Below are 18,448 nucleotides of genomic sequence, written 5' to 3' on the forward strand. Positions count from 1 at the left end.
CAAAGTCACATCTCACAGGCAATGGGTGTATAATTCTAATACAGGAAGGGATGAAGAATCAAGCACAAGAACCCAGTGTACCACAAAGTCAATGTGATCCAAAAGTGGGCTACAGAAATGTCTGCTTTGAAAATAAACTATTCGCTAAGAGTTTATATAACAAGATAATGTTGCATTTACGAAATTGTACTTTGAGATGTGGTTTTAATTATATCCACTTTTTTTTCTAGAGATGTGAAGATGTGTGGATTGGTATGCCATCACCTATTCCTTCGAAATACATTAACTATTTAAAATTTTTAAAGGACGTGTATGGCTTACAGGTAGAGTAACCATGCCAATTTTGCTCAACTCCCTTTGGCTTCCTGTTCTAATTTTGCCAACTTTATTTCAGTGGATGTAATCTCATTAAAAAGAAAAAAGAATCAAGGTTGATATTGAATTGAAATCCATAAGCTCTTTTGGATTAATTAATCTCTTTTTGTCATTTTAATGTTTTTCAGAACATCATATTATATTGTAATGTACCAGCACTATTAAAAATGTCTTTCAGCCCTGGCTGGTGTGGCTCAGTGGATTGAGTGCCAGCCTGTGAACCAAAGGGTCTCCAGTTCCATTCCCAGTCAGGGCACATGCCTGGGTTGCAGGCCAGGTACCCAGTAGGGGTCATGCCAGAGGCAACCACGCATTAATGTTTCTTTCCCTCTCTTTCTCCTTCCTTTCCCTTCTGTCTAAAAATAAAATAAAATCCTTTTAAAAAAGTAAAAAAAAAGTCATTTAAGGAAACATCAAACATTTTAACCATATCTGTGATTTATTAATACCAAAGAATCTTATGGTAATTTTGTAAACAACATAATTTGTTTTATTACAACACATAAAGAAAATGACTTTTGATAGCTATACATGGCAACATAAAATCAAGTTATATTAGAGCAATAAGTTGTGATTCTATTAAATGCTTTTGAAATCTTTTTAACACATTTGTTACCTATATAGTTAAACTTTGTAACAACCCATCATATCAAAATAACCCTTAAATTGCTACAGTGAAGATATCTATTTTCTGAAATTAGTAAAGCTGTGAGAAAGAAAAGGATTGCCCCCTCCCTACAACACACTTATGGGTGCATACAAATTTGGGAGAGAAATGGAAACATGCAGTATTTAAATTTTAATGCCCTTTTTATATCTAAAGTTAGCTTGTTGACTTAGGAATATATGCATGTGTATTATGTCTAAAATGTATTATGTCTAAAATGTATTATGTCTAAAATATTTAGGAATGTGATTGCTAAAGATTTTGAAAGATTTTTTTTTTTTTGGTTCATTCTCCACACACATACCACCTACCCCAGAGGTTTAAATATTCTAAGTCTACAGCATTTCTCTCCTGCATTTCTCTAGTTCTATTTGTATTTTTCTTCTAGGCCTATACATTGTAAGTCTCAAAAGAACTTTTTGTAGTATATATTTGATTAACACTCATGATCATGGACCTCTGAGAATTCATTCAGAGAAGTTTGTCCCAAACTACCCCATTCTTCAATGTTGGGTGCCCTGTATCATATATCAAGTCATGTGATGTTCTCAGAGACAATGGAAGCCTATGGAGCAAGGACTTTGACATTTACCTTTCAGGGACTGCTCTGAGGAGAGTAAGAGGAACTGATGATAGCTCAGGGGCCCTTCTAGCTCATGATTCTTTCACTCCACATTTGCAGCTTCTTGCTTAGAAATGAGTTGGCTTCTTGGCACTCACACATACTAATTTGCTCAATAACAATGGCTCTTTCAGTTTTTAAAATTGAAGTTAATCAATAAACTATTTCTATATACAAAACTAGGATTGTTCTATATGTGCCATTGTTAGAATAGGTGCCATGGGACTTTCCAATAAACTAAAATACCCAATTTATATATTAGAACCATTTACCCACAAAATCTAATTTTGACTACTTGATTTTTGTCCCAGGATTTTAAAAAAATACAACTGACAGTGCCAAGCCATTTTGTCACTTTAAGATTTTTCATTCCCCAGAAAACAAGCTTTTAGAAGGATGATACTTTTCCTGGAATTTTTCAGGGTGACGTATTTATCACTTACCTATTCAACTCTTCAGTCAGTTGTCTTTCCCTCAAGATTTTAAATATGTAGATAATTTAGCCCTTGTAGGGGCTTGTAATATAATTCATTTGAGAAGTAGGAGGAGAAAAGAAAAGCAAGCAAACCAATGATATGCTCCTGAATTTGTAGGATGACAGTTGTTTGTTCTGTTGCATAGATGGGTGTCACTGGCCTGGTTATTCGAAGTTCAAGCCTGCAATTAGCAATTAAATGCCCATTATAGGAATCATGCTGATAAACATGATACACTGCAGCCATACAAACACTTTAAATAATTATTCTTTTTATAACTAAGCCATATACGGAAGGAGATTTAAAATTTAGAGATAATAGCCCCATTAGTAAAGTTTATGACCCAATAAACAGCTCCTACTAGTTAATAAATGCTAAAGCTATAAAAACAAAGACTACTCATGTAATAGAATTTCTGTGCTGCCTTCTTTTTCTGGTGGTCTCAAGGCACTGAACGGAAATGCTCTCTTAGGAAAAACATTTATTCTCATTATGTAAATATCAATGAATTGTCCTATAATCCATCTGGAAATCTCCCAGCAACGCCCCCTCCTTGATCCCAGGTGGTCCCGAAATGCTGATAAATTCTGCTTAGGTTTCAAGCAGTAGATAACTGGTTTTCAGCAGAAATAAATCCTGCCACTCAAAAATTTGGGGGAGGTGGGAAAGACTGCTGGAATTTCTGCCTCATCTCTTTCCTCTGACAAAGAAAAATCCCAACTATTGTTGTTGTTCTGGGGTAATACTTCTTTTTTTGTTACTTTTTAAAAGTTTTACAACCTTTGTATATATTTATATTTTTAGCTCCTAACATTTTCTCACTTTAATGGGAATGCAAGTGCTGCCTGTTGGATTGTCTCTGTGAGTTGAAGGTTAACACAGCCAAATCTTTTGTGTTAAGAACAAATTGTTTTTTTAGTATTCCTGGAACCGTGGGAATGATTGATAAAGTCATTTGAAAGCGCAAATCAAATAATCTTTTCATTAAGAAACTGATTAAAAGCTGTTGAAGTTCACATTAAATGGTTTGCTGAGTCATTTTTGTAAAGTATGGATGTTGTCGGCAGATGACTAATTTCCAATGTTTAATTGCCTTCACCCACCCTTTTTAACCTAACAATTTGAACTGTTTGGACCTGTTTGAAAAGTAATGTGGATGAGTCTATGGATTGATTTAGTGCTTACTGAAATAGTTAAAATTTTAGACAGTAGAAAGGAGATGAAGAGCACTGTACCTTTCAACTATTAGAATAGTTTAAACATTTTGCCAACTTTATTTTATGTATTAATTTTGATCCAATTAATGTTAAACATAGCATTATTGGTCTTTTTGGTATGCTATGCTATTTGAAATTTGGTTATTTAGGGTTATCGATATAACTGAACAGAAAAAGAGTCTGTCCTGCCAGTGCACAGCAGAGCCAAACACTGGGCGCTGAGAATTGCAGTGGAGAAATTGGAGTCTCTTAATTGCTAGTGCATACAAGGAGAATGGGAAAGCTATTGCTGAAATGCCTGAAGTCCCTGATGGCTTGCAATTGCAGGGTTTTAAGGAGTTAGGGGGACCAGGTATGTACAAGTGTTGGTGGGATGAGTTTCAATTTGAGAACCTTGGAACTTGGTCATTTATGGCAAGGAGCTACAGCACCACATCTTCCTGGACAACAGATGCTTCACTTCTGAAAGGGGTCCTGTGTTCAAGTTCCCGCCATGTCCCGATCCTTTGCTTCTGTGGGAAGCTACAAAAGTAGAGGACAGGGATGGCACATCTGCAGTGCTGTCTCTGTAAATAAGGATTGTATGAATCACCAATATGCTTTAAAGGAATAGGACTGGTTTTAAGCTGGTCAGTGTGATTTGTGTGCTGTTTCATAGAGCTTCCAACCTTTATGGACAACTCAGTCATGAGTTTAAGATACTTTAATTGCCATTCCATCTTTCAAATACCAGGCAATTCTTAATGAAAAAAATTAAATCTCTCCAAAAAAAAAAAAAAAAAGACAACCAAAATGCTTGCCTTTCCAACTTGGATTTATTTATCTTAATTTGAGTGAGAACTGCTTCATAGCCTTTGCCATTTGTTTTTCATTTCGCTCTCCCTTTCTTCCATGAGTTTTAATTTTGCTGTAAGTTCAGCTGTTGGAGTCTTATTAATAACTTAATGAAATAGAGTTTTCTACAAAATATTTATGATGTTTAATAATGCAGAATCCATTGAATAACAAATTGTCATGTTTCTGATTACATGTGTATTCTTTTTAGGTTCAGAATATAGACTTTTAAAGGGATGTGTCTGTTTTTGACAGAAGTTAAAGGGAAATAGTTTGTTCTAATAAGTTGCTTATATCTGAATCAGTAAAAAGAGACTAAGAAGGGCAGGAGAAGTTTTAGAAGGTTAGTAGAAAGGAATATTGAAAAAGGAATTGTATGTATAAACCCTAGAACCCAATAATAGGAATGTGTTTACCCCTAACCCAACAAGGACTACTAACTATATTAATTCAGATGGAAGCTGAAGTGACTTTAAAATATGGCCTACTATAATGGCTGCTGAGGCGAAGGAAATTGTGAAACTCTTATTGTCCCCCAGGACTTTGGAAATTTTTGGATGGTAATTGTAATTTACACCATTGTGTTCTTACAGCCCTGGCCTTGAATACACATTAGTTACAGTTCCCAATTGCATAACTAGCAGGAATCAGATTAATGAATGTACTTGAGTGCTTCCAATGGGAAGTAGATGGGTCATGATAAGAATAATAGTAATAACAACAACACTAGTAAATGGGAACCCATCTCATGGTCAGATCGTGAAAACTGAAGAGGTGTATGGTGTGCCCTCAAACTATAAGTAACATTATATTGCAGGGGTCCCCAACCTCTGGGCCACAGACTGGTACCAGTCCATGGCCTGTTAGGTACTGGGCCACACAGCAGGTGAGCTTAAATGTAATGAGCTTGAATCACCCTGAAACCATACCCCCACCATCTGTGGAAAGATCGTCTTCCATGAAACCGGTCCCTGGTGCCAAAAAGGTTGGGGACCACTGTACTAGATGGAAAATACAGAAAAGTAAGGCAGACAGCAAAACCTGGATGTGACAGCTCATAGGTTAGAAATGATCCAGAATATTTTTTTTCTTTTTTTAAAAGATTTATTTTTAGAGAAGGGAAGGGAAGGAGAAAGACAGGGAGAGAAACATCAATGTGTGGTTGCCTCTGATGTGCCCTGTACTGGGGAACTGGCCTGGAGCCCCGGCATGTGCCATGACTGGGAATCAAAGCAGTGACCCTGTGGTTCCTAGGCCCACACTCAATCCACTGAGCTACATGAGCTAGGGCAGAATGTTTTTTTTTCTTAATGAAGGCATGTAAGACCTGACAGTCTCCTCTTTACCTGCCTTTCCCTTTTCTTCCCTGTTCAGAAAAATTCAGATTTGAACTTCCATCCAAGGTTATGGTCTTGCCCCATCCCCATTTGTCCACTGTTCAGCAAGACAAATGCTGACATGACACTAAGACTTCGTAGGGATGAGCCTTCCTGGCACTGTGGGACCACATTATCCAAACAAAAGGTTGGTCATCAGTGCATCCTTTGGATTGATTTATGACCAAAAGGGGAAACCATGGATGAAAAAAAGGGCCAACACTAAACCTGACAAGCTCAGGGGAGGCCTGCATGGTAGGCCTTACAAACACAGACACTTAACGTAACCGCATGGGATAGTACATAAAACTTCCTAACTAAAAGCGGGTCATGCCAGGTAGTCATGTCCTAGGCCTGTAGCTTTCTTGACAAAGGTTAATCTTTATTTACCTTAAGTGAACCTGCCTATTGTATTTTTCCATGTCAAAGTCATCTTTTCCAGACCCCTCGGCACACCTACTCCTACCAGAGCAAAAAACCTCAGAAACCGTCATTGTGATCTAGTTCCCCGAATACCATCTCTGTGCTATAAATGTTAATTATTAACTATCCTGTACCCACCAATGTAAAAGAAGTATGTGTAAAAGAAGATAGACATCTGTAACAGTGCAAACTGGGCTGTGGACACTTGGCGCCTTTTTATATGACCCAACAATTAGTGTTGAAGGAAACAGTTTTTTATTAAGAGGGTTCCAACCTTGGGAGGGGAGGGCTGACAGCACTTCTGCTCTGAACCCTTCTCTCCCACGAGATCTAGAAATTCTCTTGCTCCCCAAAAGACTGCAAGCTAAAACCATGCCCAGAAGTTCCCCAGTTCCTTATCTGTCCTTAAGCCAGTAATGCAAACTGATCTCCAACGTGTCTGGAATATGCACTTGTGGGTTTCAGAGTCACCATCTTCTCACAGTAGCTCTCTTTCAGGACCTGGGGTACACAGCTCCCAGTCTCCATGGAACAGTCCAGGACCCATGTGCCATGCATTACTGGATCATAGTGTCCCAGAGGCTGGAGCCCAGGGAGGCACACATCCCAGTGTGGGACTCTGCCTCCAGGAGTGGGCTCCCATCCATGTGGGGTCTAAGCCCCTACATCTGCCTGGTGGGAGCCATGAGCTCTCCCATCATGTGGGGAGCAGGGCCAGAGGCCCAGAACGTCCAAAAGCCAAAAGACCAGAGAGACAGCTTGCACCAAACTCCAAAGCAATGTACCAAGAGAGTGACTTCTCTGTACCAAGTGCATGTACCAAGAGAGCACCAGTGAGAGAGAGAGAGCCTTTCTGTGCCTTTGCTCTTAAAAGACCCTTTCGAAATTCCACATGCACAGGAAGCCAGTGGGTACCCAGCTTTTCCTACAGTGTTCAGTGTCCACCATTTTTGTCAGTTCCCCAGAGTCTTTGACTCTCTTTAGTCAGGGCAAAAGTTTCCCAACCACACATAGGTGCACATGCATCCGTTTGTCCAGGGTTGGGCATCTAGCCCCAAAGCTCATGCAGGCACTCTATGAGCTTCCTGCTTCTCCCCACCAGTGTCCTGAGTGACTGCTTGCACGTTTTCTCACAGTCACATTGTTTTTGCTTAAAGTTTGCCCCAGGCAGCAGCCTCCTTTAGCAGCCCCTCCCTTCAGGAAAGCAAAGGCTGCTTTAATCTGCCTTTGTTGTGCAATGTGCCCCAAGCACTGTGCCTTCTGCTCTGTCAATTCCTCCCAGCCTTGGAGAAGGCATGGTATTTTTAATCTGCTGCCTTGGCACCCTTCCTGCCCCCTGCCTCTCTGCAGGATTCAGAGATGGGTTTCCCTGGACCTGGGATCTGCCCTGTTTTCCAGGGACCTCTGCTCTGCTCCAACCCACCTCATCCTAGAAATTTCTCCCCTTTGCTTTCCCCTGCCTTTTTGTCTCCTCCTTTGATTCTAATTGTTACGTAGCCGAGGTGGCTAAGAAAGGACCAGGAGCCAAAAAGGTCCAATTTAGGGCTTTTATCCGAGGCCGGGCACTATGATCAGGTGGGCTGAGTCCAAGCAGACTACAGCGGCAAGGGAAAGGGTAGAAGAGTTTTTAAGGGTGTGTAGCAGATTCCGGGGGAGGGTGGGTTACCCTGCTGATCTGCCCCAGGTGTCCTGGGTACAGGTGTTTGCAAGACAATGTCCTCTAATTGGGGGTGGCTGATTCCCAGACAGAAAGTCCAGGAAATTTATGGGCCTTGTTTCTGGGAAAAGCTTAATGGGGAGGGGAGGGGCAGTGTGGATTCAACCAGTTTCCAGCAGGATGCCCACGTCTATGCCTTAGTTTTTTCTAATAATGGGGAATCTCATGGTCAGATATTTAGCCAGTGATGCATACCTTCTTTGTTCCAGCATAGGCAGTGGCTCAGGTCCTCCACGTCCCAGTACATTTTTTTTTTTAATGTCCAAGTACAGTTGTCTCTGTTTTCACCCTACCATTGCCCCCCCCCCCCCGCCCTCCCCCATCCCCGCCTCCCACCCTCGAACCTACCCCGTTTGGCTTTGTCCATATGTCCTTTATACATTTTCCCTGATGTCCCTTTCCCTATTTTCTCCTATTATCCTTCTCCCCACTCCTCTCTGGTTACTGTCAGTTTGTTCTTTATTTCAGTGGCTCTGGTTGTATTTTGCTTGCTTGTTTGTTTTAATACTAATGAAATAAGCTGCAAAATTGCCATTCTTTGTAGCATTTTCTCAATACATTTGTAAGAGGGTGCAGCCAGGGGCCCCCCAAAAGAAGGATTTGTAACAGGGTCCAGAACTCAGGGTGTCCAGGAAATACTAAAAATATGAGATATCCTCACCCCCACAAATCTGAACTGGGGGATAGGACACATGGAGCAGGGCCATTGAGAGATGTTTTGCATAGCAACAGTTTTGCAGATAACCTCTAGAACGGTCATTTAACATATCTATAGCCTTTAACTGGTTTCATAGATATGTTAAGTAGCTATGGCCATGCTTTGAGCCAGGGCTATGGGAGTGACTTCCACCCAGGATGTAACTGGGAGGCAACTCCCCCCTGGTTACAGAGCCTGCAAAAGAGCTTGGAGATGATTGGCTCCACACCACACAGCCATGCCTGCTGGGACTTACTATGGCAGCCCAGAAAAGCTTGAAAATATAGGAATGCTGGCAAGTGTAGCCAATTGTGGGAGGAGTTGGGGCTGCAGAGGAAGATTGGTGCAGGGAAGATTGGCCCAGGCGCGGAAGCCATGACAACAATCACCACGCAGCTTTGGCAGACAAGAACCACGCGGCTTTAGCTGAGAGAGACCGCGTGGCTTTGGATCTCCCTTTGCCATGCAGCTTAAGAAGCTGGAAAGCAAGATGTAGTAGCAATGCAGAGCTCTCTCTTAGCAGTTTGGGAGAATGCAGGAGAGACGCTGCAAGAAGGAAAGGGGTGAAAGGACCCTTGCTGGTGGGCCATGAGAAGGTGCCATGTGGTTTTGGATGAAGAACTGGAGATCCCGGCAACACAGCTGATGGTGCCAGGAACCAAGGGAGGCCTACCAGCTGAGCACTTACTAGGAAGAACTAGGGGCTACCTGAGCCACGGACTTCCATTTCTTTTCCTGAGATATGGTACCCTGGATCAGTCAAAGGGGGGAAGGAAGGACTGTGTGTGTTTGTGGATGTTTTAAGGGACTTTGGGATTTTAATGAAGACATTAAGTCATTAGTCTTAAGCCTGTATAACTTTTGAATAAATAATTCCTTTTCATCAGTCTCTGACATGGAGGGCTATAATTTTCTGGTGGCGGGCAAGGTGAACCTAGTACAGGGGGACCCCAGGAGAAGGGGGGGTCCATTCAGTAACATTGTGTGACCCCTTCTCTGGTTGCACAAAGGAAACTCATGGGAGACCACATGCGCAGTAGCTTTAAAGTAATACAACTACTTGCACATGCACAATAAAAGCCCACCAAAACTAGCTAGAAAGGATCTGCCCTATAAGAATAGAATCCATCCAGTTCATGAGGTCAAACTCTGCTTGGAGTTGGCCTGTTCCCATGTTCTCTGCTATAAACTCTGGGTGTTCAGTTCAATTCTTTGTCATGATCACCAAAAACCTAGTTACCTGTGCCCACCTATGACACATTGAGATTTTGTTTTCAAGCAATTGTCATTATTTTGGATCAAATAAACCCTTATAACACTTAAAAAAAGAATATAGATTTCTGCTTTTTCAATACCCTTCAGAATTGGCCTTCTAGGGGCAGAAAATTTTTCCTTCTGTCCTTCTAAGTTCTTCTGACTTGTTTAAGAATCAAATTGATACAAAGACAAACCTAGAGTAAAACAAACAAAAGCTTAATAACATGTATACCTCCTATATACATGAGACAGACCCAGGAAAACTGAGTAACTCCCCAAAATGACCCAAGCCATCACTTAAAACCATCTTCAGCTAAAGAATAAAGAACATGTTGGGGGGAGTCAATTATGGGAGGTGACCAAGAAAAGCAAAGTGAACAAGGGTAATGTTATACAGATTTAAGTTTGCCTTCTCCATTTTATATTTAATTTAATATTTAAGATTGAGGTTTAATAGTTAAGATTCCTTTCTCCATTGATAAGTGTTTCTAGAGATTTAGGGTCATCCTCCTCTTCTTGGGACAGGGAGGCAGACACCCTTACAAATGGAGATTTCCCTTATAAATGTAATTGTCTCTTAAAAAATGGTGACTTCAACTCAGAGCTTTTTCTGGGTCTTTGGTTTTTTAAAAATAATCAGTTTAATATAATCCCTATGCCAAAGAGACATAATGTGGGGTCCCTACAATCCATAAATGTCCTTTCGAACAACTTCCAAATAATATTAAACATATTACTCAAGTGATGAGTCTCTGCCCTGATATTTTTTGAGCAAAATTTGAGTTCCTTCAAGTTGAATTCAGGTTAAGACTTTTTTTAAAATGAATCTTTTCAAGTTGAGTGGGCATTTTCAGACACACAGCATTTTCAATTCTCAAGGGACTATAATATATAGAAATGGAAAACCCACCAAGGCAAGATCAGTTAAGCTATTTAGCAAATAAACCTGGAGTGGTAATGGAGCAAACATCATTATTACAAATGGTAGTGCTGACTGTGTAATTAATTTAAGAGAAATTTTAATTCACTTGCACTTTATCTACCAGGTTATGTATTGGTTTAAATAATGCTTAATTTTTTTTCATTGAAGGTTAATTAAGTTCCCCAAGACTAACAGTTCTAAAACTAGAATGTGCATTTTTGCATTTGTTCCTGGTCTACAGTAAAATTCCTTCCAAAGGGACTTTTCTGTTCATTATGTGTCTTGGTGCATGGCCCAAGAATCCAAGGGTCAGCACTGCTGCTGAGAAGCAACTGGAAATGGCTGAAAAATGTGGCAGATAAAAAACTTCATGACTGGCAGGAATCAGTAGGAGCTTTTACTTCTAAATACTCATTATTTTAAGCAGTGAAGCCTGGTGTTAGGCAAGTTATAGAGGGAAAAGGGAAACACCCCTCCCCATTATCTGTTTTGAACAGAATGTGCACATTTAATTCAAAGTAGTAAATGGTTCAAATACATCAAACCAAGTATTCATCAATCTCCCAGTTTCCTGACCATGGCTTCGCATCTGTGTAAAGCGAACAATAGAGGAAATGCTTTATATGACCCCACTATAATGTTAAAATCCAGAGGGGTTGATGGATTGGTAAAAAACACAAAATGCATTCTCCTGCAGTAATAGTTCCACCAAAGTCATCTTTGTGTTTCAGTTTTCCTACATAGTCTAATAAGAACATCTGACCAAAAAGAGACTTAATAAAATTACTTTTGCCTGCTTTTTTGTCTCTTGCTACCACTGCTCCTCATTATTGCCAAGGCTACTCATTGAATATGGAACAGGAGCTAAAAAGGCATTTCAAATTGCTGCAGATATCCCTAGTTTAACTATGACTGGAGTGTGGAGAGTGAGAAAGTGGCAAGAGATGACAATTTGCAGACAGGAGTCAAGATGAGAATAAGGACCACCATGTGTGTAACTCAAAGAGTTTAAATTTCATCCTAAGGGCATAAGAAGGTACTGAGTTACTGAGAGATTTTTATCTAAAGAATGAAAAGATCACGTGTGTATTTAAAAATCTGGCTGCTTTGTGTGTGTGAACTACAAAAATGAGTTTGGCAGTGAAGAGGCTGACTGGGAAGCTGTTGCCAGAGACATGATGGGTGGTTTGAATTAATGAAATGTCAGTGGGGTTGCGAGGTTGGTGAGAAGTGGATAGATTCATGACATTCAGAGTGTTGGAGATAAGGAAGAAGTAGAAATAAAAATTAGGATTGGGTCATTTTGACAACTAGATAGATGGTGCTGTCATTCATTGTGTTGGAATACACCAGAGAAAAATTAGTTTTGAGTAAGATCAAGAATTCTGCCTTGGGCATGCTAGATTAGGGTGCCTGTGGAACAGATAAATGAAAATGTTGATAAAGCAACTGGATTAACTGGTCTGAATCACAGCAAAATGTCCAGGGCTAGAGAAACATATTTGAGAGTTATCAGAGCCTGGATGGTAATTGCCCAGAGGGAGCTTGTTTTCAGGGAACCAGAGTGCCTGGCATATTACTAATTTTTAAGAGCTTTTTGTTGACATACAGTGAACTACACATATTAAAGTGTATAGTTTTATAAGTTGATATGTATACCTGTGGAACTGTAAAGCAGAATTTTCTACCCCAAAATGTGTTTTTTGGCATATTGATTATTTTAAGCTGGTTTTTGTTTAAAGCAGCAGACATGAGAGAAGCTCTGAAGACCAAATAGAAGTTACCTTTTTGTAACAAACATGTATATTTATAAATGGAATCTGCATTTGTAAGGGTATCTCCTCTTCTGTGCTAGGAAAAGAAGGGTGACTCTCTAGAAAGTCTTATCAATAGAGTAGGTGGGCAATTGACTTGAATCTGCGTAACAGCCTTACCCTTGTTCACTGTGCTTTTCCTGGTCACCTCCCATAACTGACTCCCCACATCAACATCTTCTTTAGTCTTTAGCTGAAGATGGTATGTAAGGTGATGGCTTGGGCCATTTTGGGGAGTTACTCAGTTTTCCTGGGTCTCTCTCATGTATATAGGAGGTATACATGTTGTTAAACTTTTGTTTGTTTTACTCTTGTTAGTCTGTCTTATATGAATTTGATTCTTAGACCAACCAGAAGAACCAAGAAGGATAGAGGAAAATTTGTTTCTCCCCAGCAGTTGGCATAGTCATTAGGATTTAACTTTACTGTCTGGACACTACTCACCCCTAGGAGGCTGTTGTAGCTGAGAGATCTTGGGCCTTCTGACAAAAGCTGGGTGAAGGTAAGAGTTCTTTTCACTTCAGTCTCTCTGATCTCTGCCTGTAGACTCCAGTGAAAGCAAGAGTGGTGAGTTTTTTCTCCTTCTAAATTTAGATTAGCAGGAGAAAATATTTATGGAACTAGTTACTTGGGCATAACATAGGTAAATGAGTACTCTCCATTTTTATTGATCCCTTTTCTCCCAGAGATTGTACTGTTTTTGTTTCTGTTTGTTATGTAGTTTGTCTTGTTCTATATCTTGACAGCTTGGCTTTGTGACCAGTGAGAACATTCTGTTGGTCTCTCCCACTTGGAAGATACACTCACTGGGTGCGCTTTGGTGGCAAGTTGAATAGACTGGGGTCTGAGACATGAAGTTACAAGCAGCACTCTCTTTGTCTAGCCATTGCTGTTCTCAGGAATTTGTCATAAGGTGTTCCAGCCCATAAGAGGCCTTTGATGTCTCAACCTTCATTGCTTTGTTAATGCTGGAAAAGTCCCATTCCAACAATGCCTTCCAAAAGTTACAGATTGGTGGTTTGTGACTGGAGGTGTCTCACAATTTTTGTGGGAGACTGAAGAGACTATTTGCACTATACCATTCTTAATCCCTATAGCAACAAAGGGCTTTAGCTTTCTTTGTCTTTGGGAGTGAACTTTCTTATCTTATGAGGGCTTCATTTTTTGGTACTCTCTTTGGGGACACCTCTTGCATTTATGCTTAAACCATAAAAAGGCTTATTGGTTTGAATCGCTGTTGAGAAGATCCTACTCATCAATTGCCAGACACTGGATCCTTTGAATTAGAATAACTTCTAAAATGAAAAGAATTTTAGAAAGCTTTCATTTTAAACAATTGTTTTATTGGTACCTATAGAAAGAAAAAGTTAAAAATGGGTAAAAAATGTAACAGCTAGCCTTTATAGACTCCCTAGGGGATTCTTCTGATTTCAGAAATAAAACTTAGAAAAAAAATTGCAGTTCACATCCAAAATAAGTTCTCCTTCTTAAACTCCAGCCCTATCTCCTCAGAAAATTCTCTTAACTCTTCCATCTTTCCAGAAAATCTCTTAAACACCAGTTGCCTGTTTTAAATTCCCTTTCCCTTAGAGAGCACTCCAGCCTAATCTCTAGGCTCAAAGTTACTTGTGTAAATGCTAAAAGCCAGGAAATAAATTCAGCAAAACACCTGGAATCAGAAAAGTTGGCATTTGTGCTGCCTGTTGCTACCAGAACCAGTAAGTAGAGGCAAGGATTGAATCTTTATGGGCACTTTATTCAGATGCTGGCAATCAGAGAAGATGGTGGGTTATGTACCCTAAAATTTATCTTAACCTTTCCTCTCAAGCCAACCTTTTTATTAAAGAGAAGAAAAGGGTAGGTAAGGGGTTTGGGAAAAACAGGTCAGACAAGAGTTGCAGTCCAGCACCATTTTCCTAGTACTTCTTTATTTGCTGATCAATAAATCTTTTATCAGTTTCACTGATGGAGGTTCCCTCCCTGGAACACAATGGCTCAGAAACCATCTCCATCACTTGCAGACCCCTTGGGGCACAAAGGTTGAATTGCTTGTCGACCTCCTAGAGTCACATGCTCATGCATTCCACTTCATGGAAGAGCAGCATTGTACATGCTTTAATTGCTTAAGCCTATCGACTATAACTACAGCTAAAATCTTTAATTATTGAATTTCCCTATCATACCCAGGATGGAAAATAAGGCTTATTTTGGTAGGCTGTGCCAGCTTCAAGCCTTACTATGTAATGTCCTTTGTGAGTATATTCTTGAGCCCCCTACCACAAAGAATTCATGTCCCCTATATAGAAGAAAGTCTTCTAAATTATAAAGTCCCTTTCCTCTATTTTCAGAAAATCCTATCAATTAGAGAAGAACTGGAAAGATTAATGGCTATTCACAACCCACTCACAGCAACCTTGTTTGTCTACAGTGAAGGGATACTGTTTTTTCCCACCCACGATTTTACTGTGGTTATCAGAAGAGCTGAAGAGTTTTCTGGGGACCTCTCCAAAGTTAATTGGTCTAATGTTAAATTTGCACTCAGAAAGGAGAGCATCAGAAGGCCTTTGTTAAGTGCTTTAGATAGACTTTTTTTTTTAAAAGGCATACTGTATTCTAGAACTTAAAAATCTTTTTGTTTCCATCTTACTTGGAAATTTCCCTAAAATACAGAAGCAAGTATAGTTGGATGGATGGGTTAACTCCTTAATATTCAGGCTGTAATCTAATTTATTTGGGATACTAGAAACAACTCTCTTTGTCTTGTAAATCTTTGCAAAACCAGACTTGCAACTCTAGAAATGTTACCAAACAAACTGGGATTTGGCTGCTTGCTGCTGAACATAGGCATACACAAACATTTATGGGGAAGGAAAAAAGTCTTTATGAAAAAGTTGTCCAATGTGGGGGAGCTGGGGACTCCCTAGCTCCAGGCCAACCTCTTCTGAAAAATACAGAAAGACCTTAGCCACCCCCAGAGCCAGAGTCAGTGTCTAGACACCCTGCTCCATTCTTATCTGTCCTTCTGGGGCCCAAGGTTGTTACTCCAGGGGTCCCCAACTCCTGGCCCATGGACCGGTAATGGTACCAGTCCATGGACTGTTAGGAACCCAGCGGGAGGTGAGTGGCAGGTGAGCAAGCAAAGCTTCTTCTGTATTTACAGCCTCTCATCACTTGTATTCCTACCTGAGGTCTGCCTCCTGTCAGCAGTGGCATTAGATTCTGATTGATAGGAGTGCAAACCCTACTGTGAACTGCGCATGTGAGGGATCTAGGTTGTGCACTCCTTATGAGAGTCTAATGCCTCATAATCTGAAGTGGAGCTGAGGTGGTGATGCTAGTGCTTGGGAGCAGCTGCAAATACAGATTATCATTAACAGAGGTTTTTTTAAAAAAGATTTTTTAAATTTATTTTTAGACAGGGGAAGGGAAGGAAAAAGAGAAGGAGAGAAACAACAATGTGTGGTTGCCTCTCGTGCACCCCTAACTGGGGACCTGGCCCGCAACCCAGGCATGTGCCTTGACTGGGAATGGAACTGGTGACCCTTTGGTTTGCAGGCCAGCTAGGGCTAACAGAGGTTTGACTGCACAAAGACCGTAATAAATCAATTGCTTTCAGACTCATACCAAAACCCTACCAGTGAGTGACAAGTGACAATTAAGTTGCATCTGGTGGCAGGCTATAAAGCCATTCCTTCCTCCCCCAGTCCATGGAATAATTGTTTTCCACAAAACCAATCCCTGGTGCCAAAAAGGTTGGGGACCTCTGTGTTGTGCAAACAGGTCTGTGGCTTCAGGCTCTCTCTCCCTGGAGCGCCCCCTTGTGGAACCGGCAATGACATTGTGTCACCACAGCTTTCCTCTTCTGGGGCATGGGGCCACTGCTGGGCCACTGCCAGACCACTCTGCCATTTGTGCAGGGAGCTCCATCCATGGGGCCCCTTGCCTGAGACTGCTCTCACCCCTAGGGCTGGGGAGCACTCTGGACTGTGCATCCATACACTGGGCTCAGAGCGAGAGAAGGGGTGCAGTCTGCAACTCCTGCAGCGCAGAGCCGCAGCATCCCACAAGCCGCTGCCAGCGAGGCACAGCCCAGTGTGGGACTTGCCCTTGGTGCAAGCCAGCTCCCAACTGGGCAAGCAAGGGGAAGAAGGGAAAAAGGAGTGAGCCAGACCCAGCACCTGCTGCGTCCTGCAAGTGCGCCAGTCCCCTGACCAGGCGAGTGAATGGAAGGAAAAGGGGGAGAGTCTTCACACACCTTCATTTAAAATTCTGGGCCCCAAATCCCACGCATGGTGGAAGCATCCAAATTCCCAGCCAATTTAGGTAGCATCCATCATGCTCATCAGCCTGTGGAGCCTTTCTGTCCGTCCTCCTGCTGCCATGATAACCTCAAGGGTACACATGTGTTGTGACCTCTTCAGCCTGCACATACTCTGTGCAAGTCTCCTCCTGCTGTGTCACGAGCTGTACTAGCTTGTTTACCCCTACCTGGGTGTATGGAAATATGTCATGTGCAGCTGTAGTTTCAATCCCCCCACCTTCAGCACTTTCCAACCCATTTGGGTTTCCTCCTCTCTGCCCAGTGATCTGGCCAGATCCCCCCATAACAAAGTACATCTTTGTTAATCAGTCCTCAAACCTTGCCTATTCATCTCAAAATACTCATAACCATTCCACTCCTAGGTATTTATACAAGAGAAATGAAAGCACATGACTATACAATGGCTTGCACAAAAATGTCATATCATCTTTATTTATAATAGTTTCAAACTGGAAATGAGAGAAAGGGAGAAGAGGAAGGAGAAGAGATAAAACATTAAAATAAAAGTATGCCAAAATATTAATTGGTGAATGTAAGTGGAGGGTATATGGGTATTCATTATATTATTATTTTCTATAATTTTGAACATTTTCAAAATAACCCTGATTGGGTGGTTCAGTTGGTTGGAGCATTGTCCTGTGCACCAAAAGGTGGCAGGTTCAGTTCCCAGTCAACTCACATATCTAGCTTGTGGGTTTCATCCCCAGTCAGAGTAGATATGGTAGGCAACTGATCAATGTTTCTCTCTCACTTTGATGTTTCTCTCTGTCTCGGTCTCTGTCTGTCTGAATCAACCTCTCTCTCTCCCCACCATCCTTCTTCTCTCTCTAAAATCAATAAACATATCCTCAGGTGAGGACTATATATATATAAAGAAAATTTTCAAAATAAAAAGCTGGAAACAACTTAAGACTTTAACAAAACCTGTTTCAAGCTTTAAATCAAGATTTTGAATAAAAGATGCATATGCTGTCACTAGAAATATTGATAAACTTTAGAGAGCAGGATCAGCTTTAGCTCAAGCAGTTTCTTCATCATGGCAGACACTAGACAGCAAAGTGTTTTTATACCTTTAATAAACAAGTTTTAAATATAAAATCAGTGAGAGAAGATATGCATTATTCAAGTTAAGAACAATCTAACAATAGCCAGGGGGGAGTGGGGTGGGGACAGTGGGAAGAGGGGATTACAGGAACTACTATAAAGGACACATGGACAAAATCAAGGGGGAGGGTGGAGGTGGGGGAGGGAGGTGGGTTCAACTGGGGTGGGGTGGAGGGATGGGGAGCAAAGGCACACAACTGTAATTGAATAACAATAAAAATTAAAAAAATATGCATTATTCAGTACATTGATTAGAAAAATAGCTCTTCAGAAGTCTAGCCCACCTGAACATTAATTATAAGTGGATTAACATTCACTGTCAAAATTCAAACTATAAAAATGGAACATTTATTGACTAAGTGTACTCTGGATGGAGAAGAATTTGTAAGTATAAAAGAAATAAAGGCAGCAGAAAAGATTAATATATCTGATAATGAAATTAAAACTTTGGAACACCAAAGACAAAATTAGTAAATATTTTAAACAGATACAATAAATGATGGGTTACCAGATTTATCTTCAATATATGTAAAAAGTATGTCAGATACATTTGATAAGAAATATTCTAAGACATAGAAAATAAGTAAAGAACACTGTCACAAAACAAAAATAAAAAAGGTTGACAA

At 40.6% G+C, this 18,448-nt stretch overlaps 1 protein-coding gene across 6 annotated transcripts in view; it reads left to right on the forward strand.

Moving 5' to 3' along the window:
- Nucleotides 1-18,448, forward strand: part of EFHC2 (EF-hand domain containing 2) — a 328,021-nt gene that overhangs the window by 224,474 nt on the left and 85,099 nt on the right. For 5 of the 6 annotated variants that reach the window (XR_008426009.1, XR_008426008.1, XM_053917521.1 and 2 more), the window contains one exon: nt 231-323. Coding sequence is in view for 4 of the 6 variants with exons in the window: in XM_053917521.1 (XP_053773496.1) it covers nt 231-323 (93 nt within the window). In the remaining 2 variants the exon portion in view is untranslated. Of the gene's footprint in view, nt 1-230; nt 3,102-18,448 lie in introns of those variants that run through there. The other variant, XM_024580017.3, reaches the window with a different exon arrangement.

Source organism: Desmodus rotundus, chromosome X (assembly GCF_022682495.2).
Source record: "Desmodus rotundus isolate HL8 chromosome X, HLdesRot8A.1, whole genome shotgun sequence".
In the NCBI taxonomy this organism is placed as follows: Eukaryota; Metazoa; Chordata; class Mammalia; order Chiroptera; family Phyllostomidae; genus Desmodus; species Desmodus rotundus.